The sequence below is a fragment of the Pimephales promelas genome, chromosome 2, assembly GCF_988280905.1.
Source record: "Pimephales promelas chromosome 2, fPimPro1.hap1.1, whole genome shotgun sequence".
Classification (NCBI taxonomy): Eukaryota; Metazoa; Chordata; class Actinopteri; order Cypriniformes; family Leuciscidae; genus Pimephales; species Pimephales promelas.
The window spans coordinates 10715075-10737312 of record NC_142770.1 but is presented as its reverse complement, the minus strand read 5'-3'; the positions used below and the strand labels follow the sequence as shown (position 1 = coordinate 10737312).

The following is a 22238-nucleotide window of genomic DNA, read 5'->3' as shown; positions in this document are numbered from 1 at the left end:
AATGTTTGCATGAGAGACGGAAAGAAAGAGCTAGGTTGCTCCATTTCTTATAGTGTTCATTTGATTTAGATGGTGTACAGTACACGGCTCATTGGGAGAGTAGCTGTCTTCCATGCTACAGGTGTGAGGAACATCGCAGCATCCAAAGAAAACAAAAATCCCAGAAGTTCCTGGCTTACAACATTTCCACACAACCATCGGCAGCTAAAAATAGCCAGATTTGGTTTAAATGAGTTTATGGCAACGGTAACAGTTCCATCATGATGTTTTCCTGTGGTCTACATAACCTTAATAATGGTCGAAGCTCTCCGCTAGCTAACGGATGGGGCATTAGCGTTGGCTGCCCGGAATGGATCTCCCATATTTCTTGCTGGCTTAGGTTTACTACAGTCTCCTCCAAGCGTTCCCTTTGCTGGCCCCGCTTGTCGAACGGGTTGAGATTCTTCAATGTGGTGTCAGGCGGACAGTAAATCTGCTGTTTTGCAGGATTCAACGGCAGGCCAAGTCATCTGTTTCGCTCCTGCGCTCTGACTCACCTTCAATCTTGCTGAACAGAATACCAGGAACTCCAGGACGTCGGTCTCTTGCTTTTTCTCTTTTAATCTTTTTTCAGTTGTTCTGACCATAGTTTGCTTTGAGAGGAGAAAGGATGCCACTTCCACGGACAAGCAAATTGCACAATCACATCAATTCCTCAAAAAAAAAACAACAACCTTTGTTTAGGTATAAGGCCATTTTAGTTAAGCTACAGCATTACCTTTGCATGGTAAACAAAGGTCAAACACAGTAACATGAGGACAATTTAAGCTTTTTGCTGTTCCAATTCAAAATATACCATGACATTCAAAGAAAAATGAAATGCATGCCAAAATGTTACCCAGTTTATTTGTTTTGACATTTGTTCACTTAAGCCGCTTTCACACAGAGATTCCGGAAAATACACGGATAACGATAACGTAATTGTTTGATTTCGGTTCATTCACACTGCCAATGATTTGCGGGGATCTGTGAGTGCGTTCACACACAACCCATAAAGATCCCAGAAAGACGCATGACGTCAGGATGAGACGTGTAACGTACGCGTCGAAAACGGGTACATGCGCATACCGTTCCACAAAGCTGGTGAACGATCTCAGTGAGGAGCTCCTGGTCTCTGCTTCGTTCCAGTTTGCAGACATTTGTTCGTCCTTTCTTTGTTGATGACGAACACAAACTTTCTTCTAAGAGCAACAGTCGCGCGATGGCACGAGCGTCATCACTATGACACACCCCTTACGGCATTGGTCCTGGCTTTTGTTCGCATAACATGCGTTCCGGGACTGATTCCGGCAACGTTACTAGGTCCCCAACCCGGGATCGATGCTGGTACCAATCCCGGGTCGTGTTTGCGTTCACACAGAAGGCGTTCTGGCAATTTCCCGCCAATTTCCCGGTATCAACGTGCTGAACACAAACTTTCTTCTAAGAGCAACAGAGTCGCGCGATGGCACAAGCGTCATCACTATGACACACCCCTTAAGGCATTGGTCCTGGCTTTTGTTCACATAGCGCACGTTTCGGGACTGATTCTGGCAATGTTACTAGGTCCCCAACCCGGCATCGATGCTGGTATCAATCCCGGGTCGTGTTTGCGTTCACACAGAAGGCGTTCTGGCAATTTCCCGCCAATTTCCCGGTATCAACGTGCTGAACACAAACTTTCTTCTAAGAGCAACAGAGTCGCGCGATGGCACAAGCGTCATCACTATGACACACCCCTTAAGGCATTGGTCCTGGCTTTTGTTCACATAGCGCACGTTTCGGGACTGATTCTGGCAATGTTACTAGGTCCCCAACCCGGCATCGATGCTGGTATCAATCCCGGGTCGTGTTTGCATTCACACAGAAGGCATTCTGGCAATTTCCCGGGATCAACACGCTGTGTGAAAGGGGTTTCAGTGTTTTCTCACAACTAGCTATGACGCTATTGTAAGGTGCATTGAAGTCTTGATGCTAGTCATGTAAAAAGAGTCACACAACAAGGAAGAACAATGCATCAGCCATTGTTTATTATAAAACTTACAGCTGTGGGCAGCTGTTTGACTTAGGAACAGGTGGCATGGACAGTGCAGAAATGACAATGGCAGTAAATCCAAACAAAGCTCCCTTGGATCTGGTACAAATCGGATCCTAATATTGGTGGACACCGATGAGAAACAACATGATGTTAATCATAATGCATATTCTTCTTCAACATATTAACATTTATGATGGTGTCTACAGTCGATTTGGTAGCTTATTTACCTGCAAGGGTAATAAAATAGCCCTCGGTCAGTTTCTGTAGCTTCAGGCCACAGAATAAATAAACTGCGATAAATAAATAATACCACACCGAGATGATTTATGACTCTCCTTTAAAACATTCAGTGGATTAGAGACTAAATGCTGTATTGATGTGCAGGTTAGGCTTTTTGAACCATCGAAAACGATTCAAAAATGCATTCTCTCAGATCTCTTCTCCTTGGACAGCATGAATTATTGGAGCCAAGCATTCACAACCTACGTAACAAACTTGTTTTCCACAGAGAGAGTTTACAGCCCACTTGCAAAATGGCATTTGCAGACGCAAGACCCTTCTGAGAACATATTGCAGCTCAAATTCTGCATGTTCTTCATGCTCTTATTTTAAACTAAAAGTTTATTATTTTTGTGAACAGAGACATTTTCCTTTTTGAAGCTGGTGTTAAGCTACATTTAGCTTAAAGGGATACTCCACTTTTTTTGGAAACAGGCTCATTTTACCACTCCCCCAGAGTTAAACAGTTGGGTTATACCATTTTCGAATGTATTCATACTATGGAAGTCAATGAGACCAGAAACTGTCTGGTTACTGATATTCTTCTAAATATCAGAAAATCAGCTGAATGGATTCAAAAACGGTAAAACTCAACTGTTTAGCTCTGGGGGACTTAAAATGAGCCTATTTCCAAAAAAAAGTGGAGTACCCCTTTAACATAAGCTACATCTACCCTGAACCCTTTGCAGAAGAGCTTCTCAATCATACTTCTGTTCAGCCTGGCAGCACCATGACTTCATACACAAATTCAATAGTTACTAACTTTTAGTAATGACTTTGAAATGGCCATGTTATAACCCCGCTTAAAACAGCTCAATTCTTCAGATCAGTTGACTTTCAAGACTCTTCAGATCAAGATGACCTTCATTAATCTCCATTACTAGGATGGCTAGGACGACCAAGGGGGTCCTTCTCATGTTGCCATGCAGTGCTTCTTACTTCGAGATCCCCTTCTTGTCAGAGCAAAAAAAACCGAGCCATGACCCCAAATGGTTTCGTCGTCGCCACTTCACTTCACTCACGCAGTCAGGGGTGTCATTTAGGGAAGAAAAACTCCCTGGTTTCCAGCTGTCAGTGTGACCGTGGGCTACCATCAATCTAGCTGTGGTTACAAGGTCTCCTTGCTTTGGGGGTAATATTAGCGGTTGAGATGAGAAGAGTAGAAAGAGGGTGGTAGAAAGTGGGGGAGACTGAAGGTTCTTGAAGGCTCCAAGCATGTCTGCAGGTCTCGACGCGGCCTTATCAACTTAGCCCTCTTACTGGAGAGAGCGGCAAAATCAATTTCCCCCTTTGCAGACTTGAGAGGCCCTCGCGGGAAACGGAAAAGAACTCAAGACGAAAGGTTGAGAGATTCCTCCTCCATTAGAAGACCGTAGAAGGCCATACCCATCATTGCATTGTGGGAGTTGCACTTTAGTATTTCTGGCAATTCCTTACAGCTCATACATTTATGGACATTTTAACACTTCTTTCCCAACTCTGCAAATGCCTACACCCCCCTCCTCCTCTGAATCAATTCCCACCCATCATGCATGAGGCCCTCGGGTTGAAAAGCGTTAGTTTCGGTGCAGATAAGCAAACATACGGGGCTAGGTGGAGGGGGCTCAGCTGGTGCAGAGCGCGAAGACGGTGAGTTCGACCGAGGGGAAGCTGCACAGGTCAATATGGCTTCCAATAAACCCTAGGGTGCACCAGCAACTCCTCCAGAAGATCTGCAAAGTAAGCTTTAGCACTACAGCCTCTTCATGACAATGATCTATGATCCAAGTTGCGGGACTGAATTTCTTCTCTTCTCACCTTGGTGGGGATGAGATCATCTCAAATTCAGACCATCGATGGATGCGGTATCGATGCAATTAGTTTGTACTTGTTCATGCAGCAAAAACAAACAAACAAAAAAGAATCCCGCGTAGCCTCATACAATCTCGTAAAAGCAATACAAAAATAAAACAAAGGACTTTGAGTCAGCAAAACATTTTTTTTTTTCCTCAAGCTCAGAGCATTTGGACCCAAGTCCCCTCCTCCATGTTCATTCTTTCATTTCCCAGAGAGATGAAGAGAAAGGAAGAATTTAAGGGATCAGTGCTCAGGTTATCGCCATTAAGCGGCAATGTAATTCTGTCCATGTTGTCACGGCCCCCCATCATTCACGGCAGCCTCTGACGAGGAAAGAAGCATACCTTACCAATAAAATATGATCCCCGTTCACTTTCGCCATGATGCGGTAGCCATTTATTATAGTCCTGATGAAGTTGCAAAAGAATGGGCATGCTTTTCTCCTGCCAATACCATTCCCCTGCATGAAATCAATTGGAACCCATGGCTGGATAATATAAAACACTGGGCGTCCCACAGGAGTGGTGAAGAGCAGATCTGCAGGAGAGGTTCTGCATTCTAAGTGGCCTCATTACATGATCACTTCTGATTCAGGATCAACGTGCAGTTATGTACTAACCCTGATTAGAGGGCTAATGAACGAAGGAGGAAAGCAGCTTTACGTACTAAGTGAGCAGAGCAAAGGGTTTGACGGTTGGCACGAGGCCAGATAAACAGCGGCCCTAGTTAGAAAGGTTTTACTGCTTTCTTTTGTTCAGTGTCCAAAGACTTGTGACATCAATGCAAGTTTCCTATGAACACACTTTAGTAAAGTCAAGGGGGATTCATTGAGTCAGGGCTCCTTTTTTCCTCCTGCTTAAAAGGAAAGCTGATTTTTTCTTTACTTATTTACAGAAAATATGGATCAATGGTTAGAACAAAATGTAACTTATGGTCTGATATTTGTTATGTATTACAGTTTTTCGCAAAGGCTGCAGTATATAAACATTATGGTCAGGGTGTTTTCTAAACTGCAGACGTATAAAACTTCTGCCATTAATTTACCCTGAACTACTTAACATAAGGTTTCCAAGCAATCAAGAGATTTCTACGATTTTTGTCAGCTTTAATATGTAATTTTTTTTTTTGTGTGCAAATTTTACTGGAGTTGGATTTTTAAAATCTCCCTTTTACTTAATTCTACATGACCTTCAATCATTAAGTTTGTTCAACATTTAAAATGTAACGGATCATAAAGACATTATCATAATATTTGTAAACTGAGTTGTGATTGAACCTCTTCCTTATATTGGTATGCATACTGAAATGCGATTAGTCCTGTATTTACTGCATATATTTATGAATTTATAGCTGACTTTACAGTGCACGGTACCCGTGCCGATTCCTACATGCAGTTGACATAAAACAAGACTGAAAGATATCTAATGATAAATATATGGAGGGGGAGAGAAAAAAGAAAAATAAATGAGGTAATTCCCCACCTGATAGTCTAGTATGCTGAAGCCAAGACCTCGCTCTCCTTTCTCTAGTTCTAGCACCTGCACATTCGGAGACCATAGAGCCATTTCCCCTTCATCCTCCTCCTCTTCTTCTTTTTCTTCATCATCCTTCTCCTCATCCATCTGCTCTCTCTTAGGGCCGCTTGACTCAGGAGGCTCTCCTTCATCGTCAACCTCTTGCTCCATTGCAAATGGCTGACGGTCCTGAAAAGAAAAGCACAAATCATGTTGAGCTAGTTCTCAATTGGTGGGTCATGACCCAAAAATGGGTTGCAGGTCTGTTCTGATGAGATCGATTAATCAATCAAATGCTCAAATCAAACAAACCATAAAAAAACAAGTTGATCATTTTACAAATTTTTTACGTATTTTTTATGTAATACATTTTGAACCTAGTTTGATGTAAATTTTTGGTGCCATATGATATCCAATGTAAAATCTAGATCCTGAAGCAAAAATAATAGAGAACTACTGAGCTAAAATAGAGCAGTGATGTTTTATTAGAGGATATGGACAAACCTGTAACTCTTCCCTTATGCTGTTGCGTAGACTTGTATCTTTGGCAAACATGGAGAGGTTCTCCTCAATCTGTAAAATTAATACAAAATTATTTTGCAGTTCTTTTTAAAGTATTGGCCAATTCCGAGTAACTTCCCAAAGTCAGTTTTTACTCATAATTGGCAGTTGTTGAGTGTTCATTTTGGACCCTGTGCATGTATTTTTCTGTTACCTGCTCCTGTAGGCTGGCTGAGGGGCTGGATGAGTGCCACTCTTCAGATTCAGGTTGGTATTCGCTGCCCTCTTCAGCGAGACGCCTGCAACAGACCAAAGTAAAGGGAGGAGGAACTTCTCTGAGGAACGCAACAGCCTCTCGCCTAGACTTCCCATACAACTGCACGCCATTCACCTGCAAATACAATACACATTTTATTGGGAGAAAATTCACTTACATAAACATAAAGAATATGTAACACTGCACGGTTTCCCAGATCAGTCAGTAGGAATACAAAAATAGTCTCTGTGACATCCACTGGTCATCTTTGATTGGCATTTCATGGAGTGGGCAGGCCTGGAGCTGCTATGGCGAGTGGGGGCGGCACTGTGCCATCTGCCCAAACCAGGGGGAAACCATAGGCTCCACACATGCTTTTCCTTACACACACAAACCAAACACCAACACCCTTGCTGCACCATTGGGCTTGCAAGCATCAAGGAAGACCAAGAAAAACTATTAGGATACTGGTTACACTAAAATATGGGATTTTTATAAAATGCATTAGCCCCAGGACGGAGCCTTGAGGTACGCCACATCTAATAAGCCACTTCCCCTACAGCCCTGAAAATCTCCCCTACTTTAACCATCCATCCGGCCTTCAGCCGCCAGACCAGGTGGGAGGGGGAGGTTTAGAGGGAAGGGGGCAGGAAGCAAGGCCAGTGGGGAGGTTAGGGCAGGGGACAGTCATGCAGATGGCCTCGGTCAGACTCAGGAGCCCTCCTGCCAGAACATCTATGAGCCAGCAGCAGCAGCAGCAGCAGCAAGCCTTCCTGGAGGCTTGGTGCTGGCAGGATGCAAAGGTCAGTGTTATTAAGACAACTGAGAAGAGGCTCACCAAAGCAAGCCAAAAGCAAAACTGCAGGCTGGCCAAACACTGGGAGCCCACCGAAACCATAATGCCAAACAGAGAGGGTGCAGGGAGGACCCACGTCACCAGTGTAGATGCGCTTTAATATTACTTTACCTCCAGAAGTTCATCCTCTGGTCGAAGTAGCCCGTGTTTTGCCACAGGGCCCTCGGGAGCCACTGTAGAAATGTAGTGGTGTCCATCAAAAGAGTCTAGTTCCACGCCCAAGCGCATTGTGTGTATTGGTAGAAGCTGTAGAAACATAATTTCACAATTATGCAAACGTTGCGAGTCACTTCGGAGTGTGGTGTAGATTAAATGTATATCTTGATATGTCCATTTTCAAAAAAAGTCTTGAAAGGGAAATTTTTCTCCATTAAAGAAGTAGTTCACTTTTTAAAAAACTTTTGCTGATATTTTACTCACCCCATGTCATCCAAGATGTCCATGTCATTCTTTCTTCAGTCGAAAAGAAATTAAGGTTTTTGATGAAAACATTCCAGCATTTTTCTCCATATAATGGACTTTATTGGTAACCAAACGGTTCAAGGTCCAAAAGACACTTTCAGTGCAAACTGCAAACTGTTCAAAGGGCTTTAAACGATTCTAGACGACGAATAAAGGTCTTATCAAGCAAAACGATCGGTCATTTAATAAATAAATAACAAAGTTTAAATTTTATGAGCTCAAATGATCGCCTTGCTCTGTTCTGTGATGCGCGTTCGTAACTCTCGAACTCGTTCATCAAAATGAACGAATCTTTTCCCGAGTCAATTCGTTCATTTCATTCGTTGAATGAACCAAATGACACGAAAAAAGATTTGTTCATTTTGATGAACGGTTTTGAACAGGACACTCACCAAACGCGCATCACAGAACAGAGCAAGGCGACCATTTGAGCTTATAAAACTTCCACTTTGTTATGTATTTATTAAATGAGCGATCGTTTCGCTTGATAACACCCTTATTCATCGTCTGGAATCGTTTAAAGCCCTTTGAACAGTTTGCAGTTTGCACTGAAACTGTCTTTTGGACCTTGAACCGTTTGGTTCCCACCGAAGTCCATTATATGGAGAAAATCCTGGAATGTTTTTATCAAAAACCTTAATTTCTTTTCGACTGAAGAAAGAATGGCATGGATATCTTGGATGACATGGGGTGAGTAAAATATCAGCAAAAGTTTTTTTTTTTAAACTCCTTTAAAGGGTTAGTTCCTCAAAAATGACAGCTACGGCAACTTTCAAGTCCAAGAAAGGTGGTAAAAAAATTGTTAAAATAGTCCATGTGACTACAGTAGTTCAACCTTAATGTTCTGAAGCAATGAAAACCCTAAAATAACGACTTTATTCAACAATCTCTTCTCTTCCATGTCATTCTCATATGCTGTTGACGTAGTGTAAATAGTGCTGCTCTTCTAAGTTCTATGTAAGAAAGTATGCTCATTATTAGCAGACGCTGGTCATGTGTGTGATGCTGGCCAATAGTGAGCTGACGTTCTGACCCTGCGATGTGTTTACACTAAGTCAACAACCTATGAGAATGACATGGAAGAGAAGAGATTGTTGAATGAAGTGGTTTTTTTGGGAGGGTTTTTGCTCACAAAAAGTATTCTCGTCACATCATAATATTAAGGTTGAACTACAGTATTCACATGGACTGTTTTAACAATGTTTTTACTACCTTTCTGGGCCTTGAAAGTTGCAATGATGTTACGGTCAATGGAGGGACAGAAAGCTCTCAGATTTCATAAAAAATATCTCCAATATCTCCGTCTTACGGGTTTACTACATGAGGGAGAGTCATTTATGACCGAATTTTCATTTTTGGGTGAACTAACCCTTTAAAATGAATAATCATACGTATATTTTTACTACAACTATTAAAAGCAAGGTGAGAACCTCAACAGACCCTTTTTCGTGTGATCATGCATACAAATTGTTCAGGGTTATGAACAAATCCAATGAAACAAATTGATTAATGGAAATGAATTGAACTAACTTGTGAGCAGCTAAAAAAAAAACCCCATCTAATATCGTAATGCTCTCATGTTTGCAAGTCATGAGACAAAGAAGGATTGCGTGCGACTAACTTGCCTCCATCTCCACTATATATTATGAATATTTGATAGATCGCCCAGCCCTACTATAGAGTGCTGAATGAATCATAAATTGTGACTGCTGTTTCCACGTTACCTTGGAGTACTTCTGTAGCTCAATATCATCTTCTATGACAGGGTCAAGCTGTACAACCTGTAAAAAATAGAATAGAATGCATATAAAAAGATTAGTATAACAAATAAAATAAAAATAATCCTAAAACCAAACCAACTCCATAGTGGTGACCTGTTGCGGTCAACACACTCCCTTTATGGTAAATAAACCCAAACAACAGTATATCAGCACGTGAACTCAAATCCAGTAGGAGTCAATTGAGGCAATCTACGGCCAGATTTAGCTGGTCGATCGAACATCTCTTATCACAGCATGCGTAAGTGCCGGCGGTTCTTGCTGATTTGCAGTTTGCTTCATGTTTAATTGAGAGCCGCACTTAGCATCTGTTAACATTACTTCCCCTTCGTTTTTGCTTACCATAACATCGTAATGCGGACCAAGCGCCTGCTCCCATTTAGCGCGAAGCTCCATCTCCGTCAGCGGGGCCAGCTCTTGCACTACAACACACACAATAATGAGAGCAGCGTTTAAAGTCAATTACCGCCATTTGGGTGCCCACTGTCCGTGACAGAGTGAGTGGAAACGTATGACATTAATGTCAGGTGCCGCATACTAGCACGGGATTGATGTCACATTGACGGATGAATATAATCAGAGGGCTGAGAGTGCGCCGAGGGCAAGAGTTGAGAGAGGAGTCAGCAGTGATACTGCAGAAAACGACAACGGGACGCCAGGGAACAATATCGGCTGAAAGCCCAAAGGGCAATGGAGGCAAGTAAATGGGTGGAACAGCTTTTATGAGCACTTGTGACCCTTAACTATGATATTGTGGGATTTCAGAGAAAATGTGTTCTTCTTTAGTCTAAGCTGTAAATTTATGCCATGAATCAGGTACAATTTGGTGTCCCACTTTATAAAAAATAAATAAGACACTTTTTAAATATGTTGATAAAACTTAGCGGACATGAAAAGTAGCTAGTTTCAAAAGCATCAATTGTCAGTATACCAGCTTAAAATGTTGATTTTTGCCTGTTGTTAAATTTTTAGTTGTATGCCACAAATTAAAAGCATACATCATAACTACATTCACTAACTGATTTTTATTTCATCATAGTAAAAAAAACTTTAAAATTACATTTTTATTATCAAAAACTTTAAAAAAATTAAAATAAATACACTATCGTTCAAATGTTGAGTCTGTAAGATTTATTAATGTTTTTGAAAGTCCCTTATGCTCACCAAGGTTGCACTTATTAGATCGAAAACAGTAAAAACAGTAATGTGAAATATATTTTTTGGAGTCACGGTTTTCTATTTGAATATATATATATATATCACATGATCCTTCAGAAATCATACTATGTTGATTTTGTGCTCAAGAAACATTTCTTCTTATCATTAATGTTAGGATTGCTTTTTAGGATTCTTTAAAGAATGAGAAGTAATAATAAAAAAAACAACGTTTATTTGAATTAAAAATCTTTCGTAAATATAAAAAAAATATTTCTGTCACTTTTGATCATTTTGATGCACACTTGCTGAACAAAAATATACATTTCTTGTTTAAAAAAAAAAAAAAAAAAAAAAAAATTGTACCAACCCCAAACTTTATATTTTATTAAAGACAAAAACTGGAAAGCCTCGTATTAAATGTATGAAAAATAAGCTCATTTTACTGACCACTTGTACAAAAAGCCAAAAAAAAAACAAAAAGGCCGTGTTGTGGCCTGGTATGCTAAAGCATGTTACATTAAAAAGTGAAGTCAGTGAGTGAGTGAGAGCAATGGATGCAGACCTGATTAAATTAGCATTGCTAACACCTCACTTGCAACACCATTCATCACAAATGTTTGAGTACATTAATACAGCAATGCATCGCTTCTACACGTGGGACGTCAAACCCCAGCCAACATCTGCAGCCCAGGTGCGGCACAATGGAAAATATGGAGAACAGGGGAAATGTTGATCACGCCAATGGCTTGTTATGTTTATGCATCAGGAAAAACTCTGCTGACAACGAGAAAGAATGTCCCACCGCCTATCCAAACGTCACTCAACATTCAACAGAGGGCATCACAAGGGAAATGTTACTACAGACCCACAAAAGTTGATTAAATGAGCTTTTACTTAGTACTTCCTATGGTTTTTAACTGCTGTGGGCATTTCTGGAGCAACTGTGGGGTATAATTATACCAACATGGACCGATTGTCAACTGTCTCTGTGTTTGAGCGTTCTCGCTGTCAACTTTCGAATGATTTTAATGGGTCAAAACTGGGAAAAAGTGCAGAAAACCCGGCAGCAACTAGTCCGTGTTGTCCACTTTTTTTTTTTTTTAAATAGTAGGGCTGAAACACATCTGTTTCCAGAGTTTTTCAACTTTAAAGGACACAAAAGAAACACGTTTAATGACACTTCCAGGGTCGTTATCTTTAAAATCGAAGGGTGAAATTTAGCAGTTCACTTATCAAATGACACATCAATGTACCAAAACAGTCAAGCGCTATCCATAAAAGAAAATATTTAAACATCTACGCACTCACATGGCAGTACAATTTCTAAGACCACAGGGGGAAAAAGTTGGAGGTGAAAGCATGATTAAAGCGGTGTGTGTTTTGACTTGAGGGCGCCTATCATTTTACACGTGCTATGACTCCAGCTTTGGGAAATGAGTCCCTGACAACCAATCATTGTTATCCCGGGCATGCACTGGCCCAGTGCAACAAAACGCTTTATTTAGGAGTTTGGCAGGTACCGGGTCTTGTCCGGATTAATTAGGGCAGAATGTAACTAGAGCTCCGGGCTGCTTCGGCCTCAGCCAAGGCCTGCTCTTCCGCTTCCAGTACGCCTATCGCCATATTTATATCTGCCGATTAGTGAGGCTGAAACAATGCCTGCTAAGCTCGCTTTAGAAGCTGGCCTGAATCTGACCCCCATCCAGAGGGGAGCGCAATCAGACCAGATTCCTCAGTCTAAAGCCCTACAGTGTATGTGACGAAAATACCTAGTAACCTGTAACTCTTATATTGAGTTATAGTCAGCACATAACTTATTTGGTCTGGTTCTCAAGGGAGCACCTGGAGTACTCACACTTTACGCGGCACACTTATCCTACAAGCTGTCATCATCAATTTCCTCCTGACTGCGCTCCTTACAAGGGCTGTGTATCACGTGACTGTGATTACAAGAGGTAAAAACGATATAAATACTGTTCGTTTTCTCACACAAACCGCTCGTTTCGTGTCTTAGGCCATCAATGTGTACTTACATTTACGAGTCATTAAATCTTGTTTAATTTGGACTTCTCTGTGCATGCTCTTTGAGGTGGTGACCATAGACCTCCATTATATGACTGATAGACAAACGGTTTGACCTAAAAATATCAAAATCGAAAATACTGCGGAAACAAAGACACCTACATCTTGGATGCCCTTGAGGTAAGCTAAAACATAGCAAAAATTATTTTCAAAGTGAACTATCTGTTTAAGGATGAGCAGAACAACTGCCGTCAAGCTGGTCTTATATTATTTGCCGTCTGCCATATACCGGCCAATATTGTTGAGCACCTGTATGTGTGTGAACGGATTCACTTTTCTCCTGCAGCTGTTGTTTGAACCCACTCAGAGCAGGGTCCATCGACTCCACCACAGAGCCCCTCTGATCCGCACGCGCCTTGATCTCAGACGATCTCTTCAGAGACACACGCGACGACTCTCTCTGGACTGTGTACGCACAGACATGCAAGTATAAACATATATACTTAATGCTGAATCATATTTGTAACCAGACTATAACAGCAATTTTTAAAATTTCTTATTTATATATAAAAAATATCAAATTGTAAAGTCAATCCAAGACTACTGAAGATCATAAAAACAGCAAAAAAGCAATAAGGGGTAACACTTTACTTGAAGGGGTGTGCATAAGACTAACATGAAACCTTCATAATCATGACATATGTTATGAATATGAAGGAAGTTTTATGCATGTTTGTGACAACTGTCATTAAGTGTCAATCGCTCAGTTATTACATTTTTTATGCAAATATGACATCTTTGTTATGACACCTTGACATAAACCAATACATCATAACCTGGCAGTGTCTTTGTCATGACAGCTTGACATGCTGTTGATGGCAAGTAATTTATGAGTGTGTGTGTTTGACAGCCCAGTTATTACAAATATTATTTATTTTCTTTACTTAAAAGGAACCAAATGAATGATTTATAAGATTAAAATAAAAAAATAATTAATCTTCATATTTAATATTCTAAATCTCTAATATATATTAAGTACATTACTATACATTAAAATTGAATATTCATTCTTATTTGTACATTTTAAAGAAATTGATAACGTAGGGATAATTATTATTATTATTGAATTCATTCAGATTTATATAAAAATGTCCTGTTTTTATACAGTTTGAAAGCCCAATAATTTAACATATTTAGTTTCTTAAAAATTAATGGAATGCACAAAAGTGAAATTTTAATATTTAATATTAAATATAAATACTTGTGTTTGAATTTGCTGTTTTGATGCAATAGCTTTACATATTATTTGTTTTCTAAAAAATGAACATTTAAATATACTATAAAATATTTGTTTGAATTTCTAGTTGATGCAGTTTGAAAGGCCAATAGTTTCACATATTATTTTCTCCAATTAATTAAACGTGTTACAATTAAAAGTAAAATTTGATCAAAAATAATTAACTTTTTTTTAATGTACAGATCTGATCCAAATTCCAAACATGTCACTTTACCTTTATCTAGCGATTTCTCTACGCTCGTTCTCTTGGGTGAGATGATCTTCCTAATGAGGGTGAGGTGTACGATATCGCCTGTCCGCTTCATTACTTCCAGGACTTCCTGGTTGGTGAATCCCTGAAGGTTCACGCCATCCAACTGTGCACACAGACACAAAGACAATCAAGAAGTCACTGTAGGCCCAGCTAACCGGGCGGGCTCTCCAATTCACCTCAAAGGGACTGATTAGCCTAGCGTGAGGCTGGGGAGAGCATGACAGCTGACCGCGTCCACGCTCAAACCCGCTCTTATTAAACTGTGAATCGATGCAAGATGAAAGAGACGTCTCGCTTAGTTGGCGTCCTGTTCTGTCAGAGCGCTCGTACAGACATGAGGCTAATTAAGGTAGAGCTCATTAAAAAGTGATTAAGAACCCACTGCTATTATCCTGTCGTGGACATGGATTTTCCCGCTCTGCTCAGCGGCGCTGCCTGGAACCACGTTCTTCACGAAGACCCCCACCGCATCTGACACGCAACAAAGACGAGAGTAAATAATAATTAACAGCACACTGATTAGTAGTTGGCTTTCTGGAAAAAAAAAAAAACAAGGCGAAATATGTTTCTTACCCTCAGTGGTCAAAGCGTTGTATCCGATTATAGAGATCCCAAGGCTCTGGCCCTCCTTCTTTTTTAACGCAACTTCGTGGATTTCGTAGCCCTCCAAATTCGGCTGCATAAATAATAGATCAGATACTGACACTGAGTGTAGAAACAGTTTATAAACATTGTACATTTATGAGGTGAATCATGTTCAGCCATATTTGTACCCGCTCTTTCAATATGTTCGTTTTTCCAATCTAATGGGAATCTATCTATCCATTGGGACTCTTCTATATGTACAGTATATATGAAGAGTTCAGATGCAAAAGCCTCTAAGTGCCATTTGAAATTTTCTTCTAAAATGATCGTTTTTATCAAGCTCGTATATTTAAGTTCAGTAATTTCACTTAAATGGCAAAGAAGATTACCTATTAATTGTCATTTAAGTGAAATTACTGAACTTAAATATACAAGTTTGATAAAAATGGTCATTTTAGAAGAAAATTTCAAATGGCATTTAGAGGCTTTTGCATCTGAACTCTTCATATATATATATATATATATATGGTGTCAATGGAGGTAGATCAATAATATTGTTGAATATTAAATGTCTAAGTAATCCAAAAGCGACAGCGGCAAAGAACCAAAACTCCATTGGATGACAGAATGGAGAATAAAACCTTAAAAAAATATATTTTTTATCCATCCATCCATCCATGTATGTTTGGTTTTCCAATCTATCTAATGGGATTCCATCTATCCATCCATCAGTTGTCTTTATTTTTTGCACTTTAACATTATTTTTATAATAAAAAAAGCATGTTGTCCTTCAATTTCTCACTGCAGTAATACATCTGGATATTTTACTCGAATATTATTTCAATGATTATTTTACTGAATATTCTAGATCTCATAGATTCTCATATATCTTAAGGGTGCTTAACTGATAATGAAGAAATGTCTTGATAAAATAAAATAAAAAATAGTTCAAAACATTGCCTTATTATTTTTTCTTTTTAATTATATTGGTTTTTCCACTTGTAGACTTGAAATGGATAAATTCAAGAGGTTGTGGAATGGATTCTTGAAATTCATTCGAACAATAAGATCAGACTTTGTCTGAAACATAATACCTGAGGCACTCCCCTGTTCCTATTCTTGCTACGATTTGTATTTTTTATTTATTTATTATTATTATTTTATTAATTTTGTTTTTTATTGATTTTCTTTGTCGTTTTGGAGAAAAATGATGATGTAGGACAAGGACAAAGATGCTGTATAATAAGACCAAATGTGTATTTATGTCTTGCAACGTCAATAAAAAATACAAAAATAAAAATAATAATTATATTGGTTTTGGGGGGTTATGAAGAGAGTCTAAAATTCAATATTAAAATATATAGCATAAAGATTGGTATTATGTGACATTGCACGGTAAAGCTAATCATCATAATAACAACCAATCAAACATTCACTGAGTCGTTCTAAAGCTGGTGTACTCTGTACCGTTTTGCTGCCCCTGCGAGCTGGCACGGGAGGTGGAGGTGGCAGGGCGGTGATGGGAGCTGTGGCAGGGGCAGGTGGAGGTGGAGGCTGGGCTTCCTCCAGTGGGTCTCGTGCGATCAGCATCCGCACACGGCTACCGCAGGACTGCAACACCTGCACCACCTGCTCACTGGCCAGACCCCGGGTGTGCGTCTCACCGATCCGCAGGATGTAGTCACCTGTTCTCAGCCTCCCGTCCTGGGAGGGATACAAGAGAGAATGGAGAAGGAAGTTGAAGTCATCATAAATGAGGTGAATCTATCCATCCATACATCTATCGATCCAAAAAACCCTCTCCCTCTCCAAATGACATTCATGTAAAAAAGACAATATTATAATACATCCAGATTGTAATTACCATTATCACAAATCCCCCTAAAACTACACCTCGGACTCTACAACCCTCACTTACCATGTTAAATGTTAAAGTTCATGGCAGTAAAATTAAAAAAAGACTATGTATGATATGTTTGGAAGGGTTGTCAGGAGAAAGCTTCTTCTCTTTAAAAAGAACATGGCAGCACGACTTAGGTGTACAAAGTTGCACCTGAACCAGATGAGACCAAAGTGGAGGTTAGGGTCAGGTTATGTTTAATAATGTGGAGCCGGAGCTCATACCAACTGCCCATCACACTGATGGAGGGTTGATGATTTCTGGCTTGTTTTGCAGCCACAGGACCTTGGTACCTTGCAGTTGACCATGAACTCCTCTGTATTCCAAAGTATTCGAGAGTCAATGTGAAGCCATCTGTCCGACAGCTAAAGCTTGGCCGATATTGGGCCATGAAACAGGGACAATGGTCACAAGCACACCAGCAAATCTACAACAGAATGGCTGAAAAAGGTGTTTCACTGACCCAATCAAAGTCCAAGACCTCAACCCGACTGAAACGCGGTGACGGGACTTTAAGAGCTGTGCATGAACAGATTCCCACAAAACTCAATGTACTGAGGCAACATTGTAAAGAAGAGCGGACCCATATTCTTCCACAACGATATGAGAAACTAATAAAGTCATACAGAAAATGATTACTTCAAGTTATTGCTGCTAAAGCTGGTTCTACAGGCAATTGAATCGTAGGGTGTACTTAGTTTGTCACTCATGGCTTGGCCTTATTTGTGTTAAATAAAGGTCATATGTTGGTCTTAACCTTATTTTAAGACCAGGGTCCTCTCAGAAAACTCTTATTTTGCTTAAAAACTTTTATGTAGGAGTCTTAGCTTAAAAGCGATTTGGGACCGATCTGAGAGCAAACCTGGGTAAGGAAAAGATAAAGACTTTCATCTTAGTGAGGAGGCGGGGTTTACCCCGTTTCTACGTATGACACAATCTTTTGAAGACTGTGGTTGGTTGGTTGTCCAAGAAGGAAAAAAAAAATAGTGATTTTAAGGATAGGGTCTATTCTAAGCCGTTTAATTTTTCCTATTTGACCGTTCTCACACAAACACACACATTATACGTATATATGTATATAAATCCTCTTTTTTTCAATTTACCATGTTGTTAATTTCCTATATATATTTAATTGTAATGGTATTTAATTGCTGGCATGTCTATAAGTGGTGGTTTGAATGTTGCTTTTAATGTAACAAACATGGGATCAAAATCAAGAAGGACGAGAAAGCCCGACTGGACAGAGGAACAGTGTTTACTGTTAGCCCAGTAAGTGGATGAACACAAGGCCATCCTAAAAGGAAAATTCGGGCTTAGTGTCAATCTATAGCGTCTTATTAACTCACTGTCATCCATTGTCTGTAACATTTCTTCTCCCTCTTCCGCCATTTTCTCCTCTGCTAAAGAAACTCTTAAGCGTCTTAAAAGTCCTCATCCATACTCCTAACAATTTACTTTCTTAATGACTTTTTTTCTTTACTAGGAGTTTTTCTTTCATTTTAAGTGTAAACGCCCACATTTCTAAAAAAAAATTCTTAGAATTTTTTTTATGTCGTTTTTTAATACGTAAAACCATAGAACTCAATCAGGGTGTACTTTCTATTTCACATGACTGTATATTGTTAAAAATTATAATATACAATGAAATGTCTCTATATTTACATTATTAAAATGTAATTAATTATATTACACTAAATTGTATATAAATGTTTAATATAATATGTTTAAAAAAGTAATATTTACAGTTCTGTTTATTTACAGGTAAAATCTGTTTATATTTAAATATTTATTCACTTCTACATTAATATATATATATATATATATATATATATATACACACCAGTTAACAATTGCAGTCCATATTATGAGTCATTTTTCATTTTCACCAGCCCCAAAGTTTAATTTACCTCCCGAACGCAGGCATGAGCCAAACCTCACATTTACAACCTAATTTGTTTCCATCATCCACAGGTGCAGGAGCCAAAAGTCTAACATCCACAATAACCGTGTCACTCTTACGTGGCCTTTCCTAACGGCCCTTTCCGGTCCGCTTGAGCTGTGAGACGTATTCTTCTTTCTAGGACTCTGGCAGACGGGCCAAATGAACGGCTAGAGGAAGGGGAGGACTAAAGAGTGATTACACAAAGCGCGGAGAGGAGAACGGCCGTCTTTGTGAAGCGCGAGACATGAAAGGCGTTTGATACATCAACTTGTTCAGGGAAAATCTCGGCAGCTTGTTCCTGCCACTGTGCTGGGGACAGCGGGGGTGCATTGAAGCCCACCGCAGCCATTAAAGGTTGAAATGGGAAACGCCAGGGATAACAAAGCCCTGATTTTGACAGCTTTTTTGGAGCATAAGATCCACTGATGTGTGAAATGCAAGCAATGTGCCTTTTGAACAAGAAGGGGTTTGTTGCCTGAGCTGTGGACACTGGGTGGGAGAGAAGAGGAGGTGTGTGTATACGTGTGTGTGTGTGTGTGTGAGGGGTCTAAACCAGGACAGGTTGTTTTCCAGTCTCTGTCCCTCCTGGCTAAGCATTGAAGAGAGTAAAGCTGACATCAGTAGGTGTGTATTGAACAACCTGCTTTTCAAGTTCCCACGTCAAAGGCTTTGTAGAAGAAACGGACAGAAAAAAAATCTTCTTAATGGAATTACTACAAACACGTACTGCACTTTCACTTTTTTATCATGTAACTGTTCCCCTAATATTGACATTTAGTTAAACGTGAATATATAAGAAAAACATGACCGATATAAGAAAATACACTCAGCTTCATGGCGTGCTGGAAACATATTGGCATGATAGCATCACGCAGTCGCTGCAGAATTGTCAACTACACATCCATGATGTGAATCTCCCGTTCCAGCACATCCAAACGTGCTCTATTGGGTTGAGAACTTGAGATCTGATGACTGTGTGGAGGGCATTTGAGTATGGTCAAAGTCCCTTTCAAGAAAGGTTTGTTCACTCAGCGGCCATATTTGCAACGCATTCGGGAAGCTATTTTGGCATCCAAAACCAAGTCCTATCTTATTGGGGAATCCTGAAATCTCGAAAACTGCTTGCCGAACTCACAATTAAATAACATATTTCAAATCAACAAAAAAATCTGACATTAACGGTCTCTAAAAATGTTGTTTTTAATGCTCATCTAGCATTTAAAAAGCGTATTTTTCAGGCTAGACCAGCCAACGGACATGTGCAGTCCTAAGCACGAGGAGTTTCAGGTTTCTATGGGATATTTGAACAGTTTGAAACTGTCTTTTGGACCTTGAACTGTTTGGTTACCAGTAAAGTGCATTATACCAAGAAAAATCCTGGAATGTTTTCATCAAAAACCGACTGAAGAAAGAAAGACATGGACATCTTGGATGACATGGGGGTGAGTAAATTATCAGGAAAAGTTTTTTTAAAAGTGATCTACTTCTTTAATAGTAATCAACTTTATTAATTCATGAAAAAGAGGCTTCAATGAGGCAATGAGAGCAATTCATTTTGATGCAAGAACAAATTGCTCGAATCAATATAAATCAATTCTAGTCAATACGTTGTTGGTTCAGTCTGTTTCATGAACAAATCTTTCAGGCTAGTTTGTGAATCAGTTCACCAAATTCATATATATATATAAAAAAAAAAAACTACAGTAACTACTGAATCCTAAATATTAACATAACTTAATGGGTAGGACGCGCAAAGACAAACCTTATGGGCCACACTGCCTGGTACCACTGTCCTGACCACCATTCCAGTACCCTTGGCTCCAACAATACCAAATCCCAGGCCGGTTCCATCGTTCACCAGCTCGATCTCCTCCACGTGTCCCCATTGATCCTGCAAAAGACGCACACAGGGGACAGTTTTCAATCCATTGTCTTGTCGGACACATTTAGAGGTCAGTGAGCATCAGTCATAATTTACTTTGAGCCACAAAACAGTCTACTTAAAGAATAAAAATCCATTCAATCACCTTTGATTGCCCAAATATGGAGCGACTGGCGACCCAAGACCTGTGACTACACCCTGCGGCGGAGTCGTATTAGGGCACAAAATGCTAATGAACGTGTTAACGGTGTGATCCTGCAGTGGCTGATCCATGTCAGGGCCAGGAAAGCCCACGAGAGTCTTTGTGATCTCACATCAGCCGTGCTCCTAATCACCCAAGTCTCCTTGGGCTCATATAAAGGACCTGCCATCCGTACATTTCTGCTCTCTTATTACCAGGCTGTTATCTGCCGTCTGACTACCTCTGCAATTCTCACAATCTAATGAAACCCCTCCTCTGCCGTTCGCCCAGTCGCTCTTTCGAAACAAAGCTTTAGACTAGCGTTCATCCTACGGTGAGGAGAAAAAAAACGGAGATAAGATTTCGGAGATAAGAAGTCCCTTTCTGACTTTGTAGAGACTTGAACTCACTCTGCTTGAAACTCATCTCTTTTAAGTTCAGTGGAGAATGGTTTGAAAGAAGGCGAACAAGAAAACAAGTTGGACCGAATTTGCTTTCTTTATACACATTAGTTCAGGGAAAAAACATTACATAAGCTTTGTTCAGAACACACCTGGCAATTCCCTGGATTAAAATTGCTAATTTTTATATCTTCCAAGTCAAGCCACCTTCATTTATTTCATTTAAAAATGAAAATTCTGTCATCATTTACTCACCCTTAAGGCCTGTTCACACCAGGACGAATTTCACGTGCGATATCCGCCGACGTTTAACGCCTTGTGACTAAACAAAGGGCGTCAATGTGAGTGTGCACACTGACGCGTAAAACGCCCACGCATAAAAACGTCATTTTTAGCAAAAAACGCCTCGGGTTCGTTTTTTTAGTTTGACGCGCTGCGTCAAAAACTATCTATCAGACCAATGAGATTGGTGCTTTTGCTCACGTGTTTGGAGCTTCTGAAGTTACAGTAAAACACAACTTGGGGGCGCTCAAACAAAACGGTCTTGCCGAGCACACATATGCCACGGCGAAGAAGATATACGCGAAGTAGCGTCGCCGTCTACACAGCCAGGAAGAAATAAGACGAGGAAGATGCGAGGCAACATGAATGTAGAGCTGGTGGTATCGTTGGTGCTAGAACATGAACTATATGACAAGCGCGACAGCGACTACAAACATCTTGATAAAAGAAAACTGTATGGAGTGGTATTGCAGAGCAAATGGGCGCCATCTAATGTTAGGGAATGAATTTGCATGTTCGCTCGGCTCTTTGTCAGCGAAAATCGCTTCGGTGTGAACACAAATAACGCGTTGAAAAAAACTGGCGAATAACGTGCGTTGAACTTGAGGGTGAAGTAAATGTTAACAAAATGTTCAGTTTTGGGTGAAACTATGCCTTTAAATTATACTACTTTGAGTTAACTAGTCCCTAGAACAGACTGGACAATCATATAGTAAATCTGTTGTAGAATTAAAACAGCAAATTTAAATATGTTCCCCACTGATGTCCCAAACATAAGAAATACAGCTACATTTCAT

At 39.9% G+C, this 22238-nt stretch overlaps 1 protein-coding gene across 10 annotated transcripts in view; it reads right to left on the bottom strand.

The window, feature by feature from the left end:
• Window positions 1–22238, bottom strand: part of patj (PATJ crumbs cell polarity complex component) — a 120271-nt gene that overhangs the window by 87593 nt on the left and 10440 nt on the right. For 7 of the 10 annotated variants that reach the window (XM_089134812.1, XM_089134808.1, XM_089134823.1 and 4 more), the window contains exons 8-19: window positions 20458–20586; window positions 16321–16557; window positions 14842–14944; window positions 14651–14739; window positions 14230–14371; window positions 13028–13183; window positions 9881–9960; window positions 9485–9541; window positions 7410–7544; window positions 6401–6577; window positions 6190–6258; window positions 5653–5874 (exon numbers count right to left, since the gene is read on the bottom strand). In XM_089134812.1, the coding sequence (XP_088990938.1) occupies window positions 5653–5874; window positions 6190–6258; window positions 6401–6577; window positions 7410–7544; window positions 9485–9541; window positions 9881–9960; window positions 13028–13183; window positions 14230–14371; window positions 14651–14739; window positions 14842–14944; window positions 16321–16557; window positions 20458–20586 (1596 nt within the window). The remainder of the gene's footprint in view (window positions 1–5652; window positions 5875–6189; window positions 6259–6400; window positions 6578–7409; window positions 7545–9484; window positions 9542–9880; window positions 9961–13027; window positions 13184–14229; window positions 14372–14650; window positions 14740–14841; window positions 14945–16320; window positions 16558–20457; window positions 20587–22238) is intronic. The other 3 variants (XM_039682122.2, XM_089134820.1, XM_089134827.1) reach the window with 1 other exon arrangement.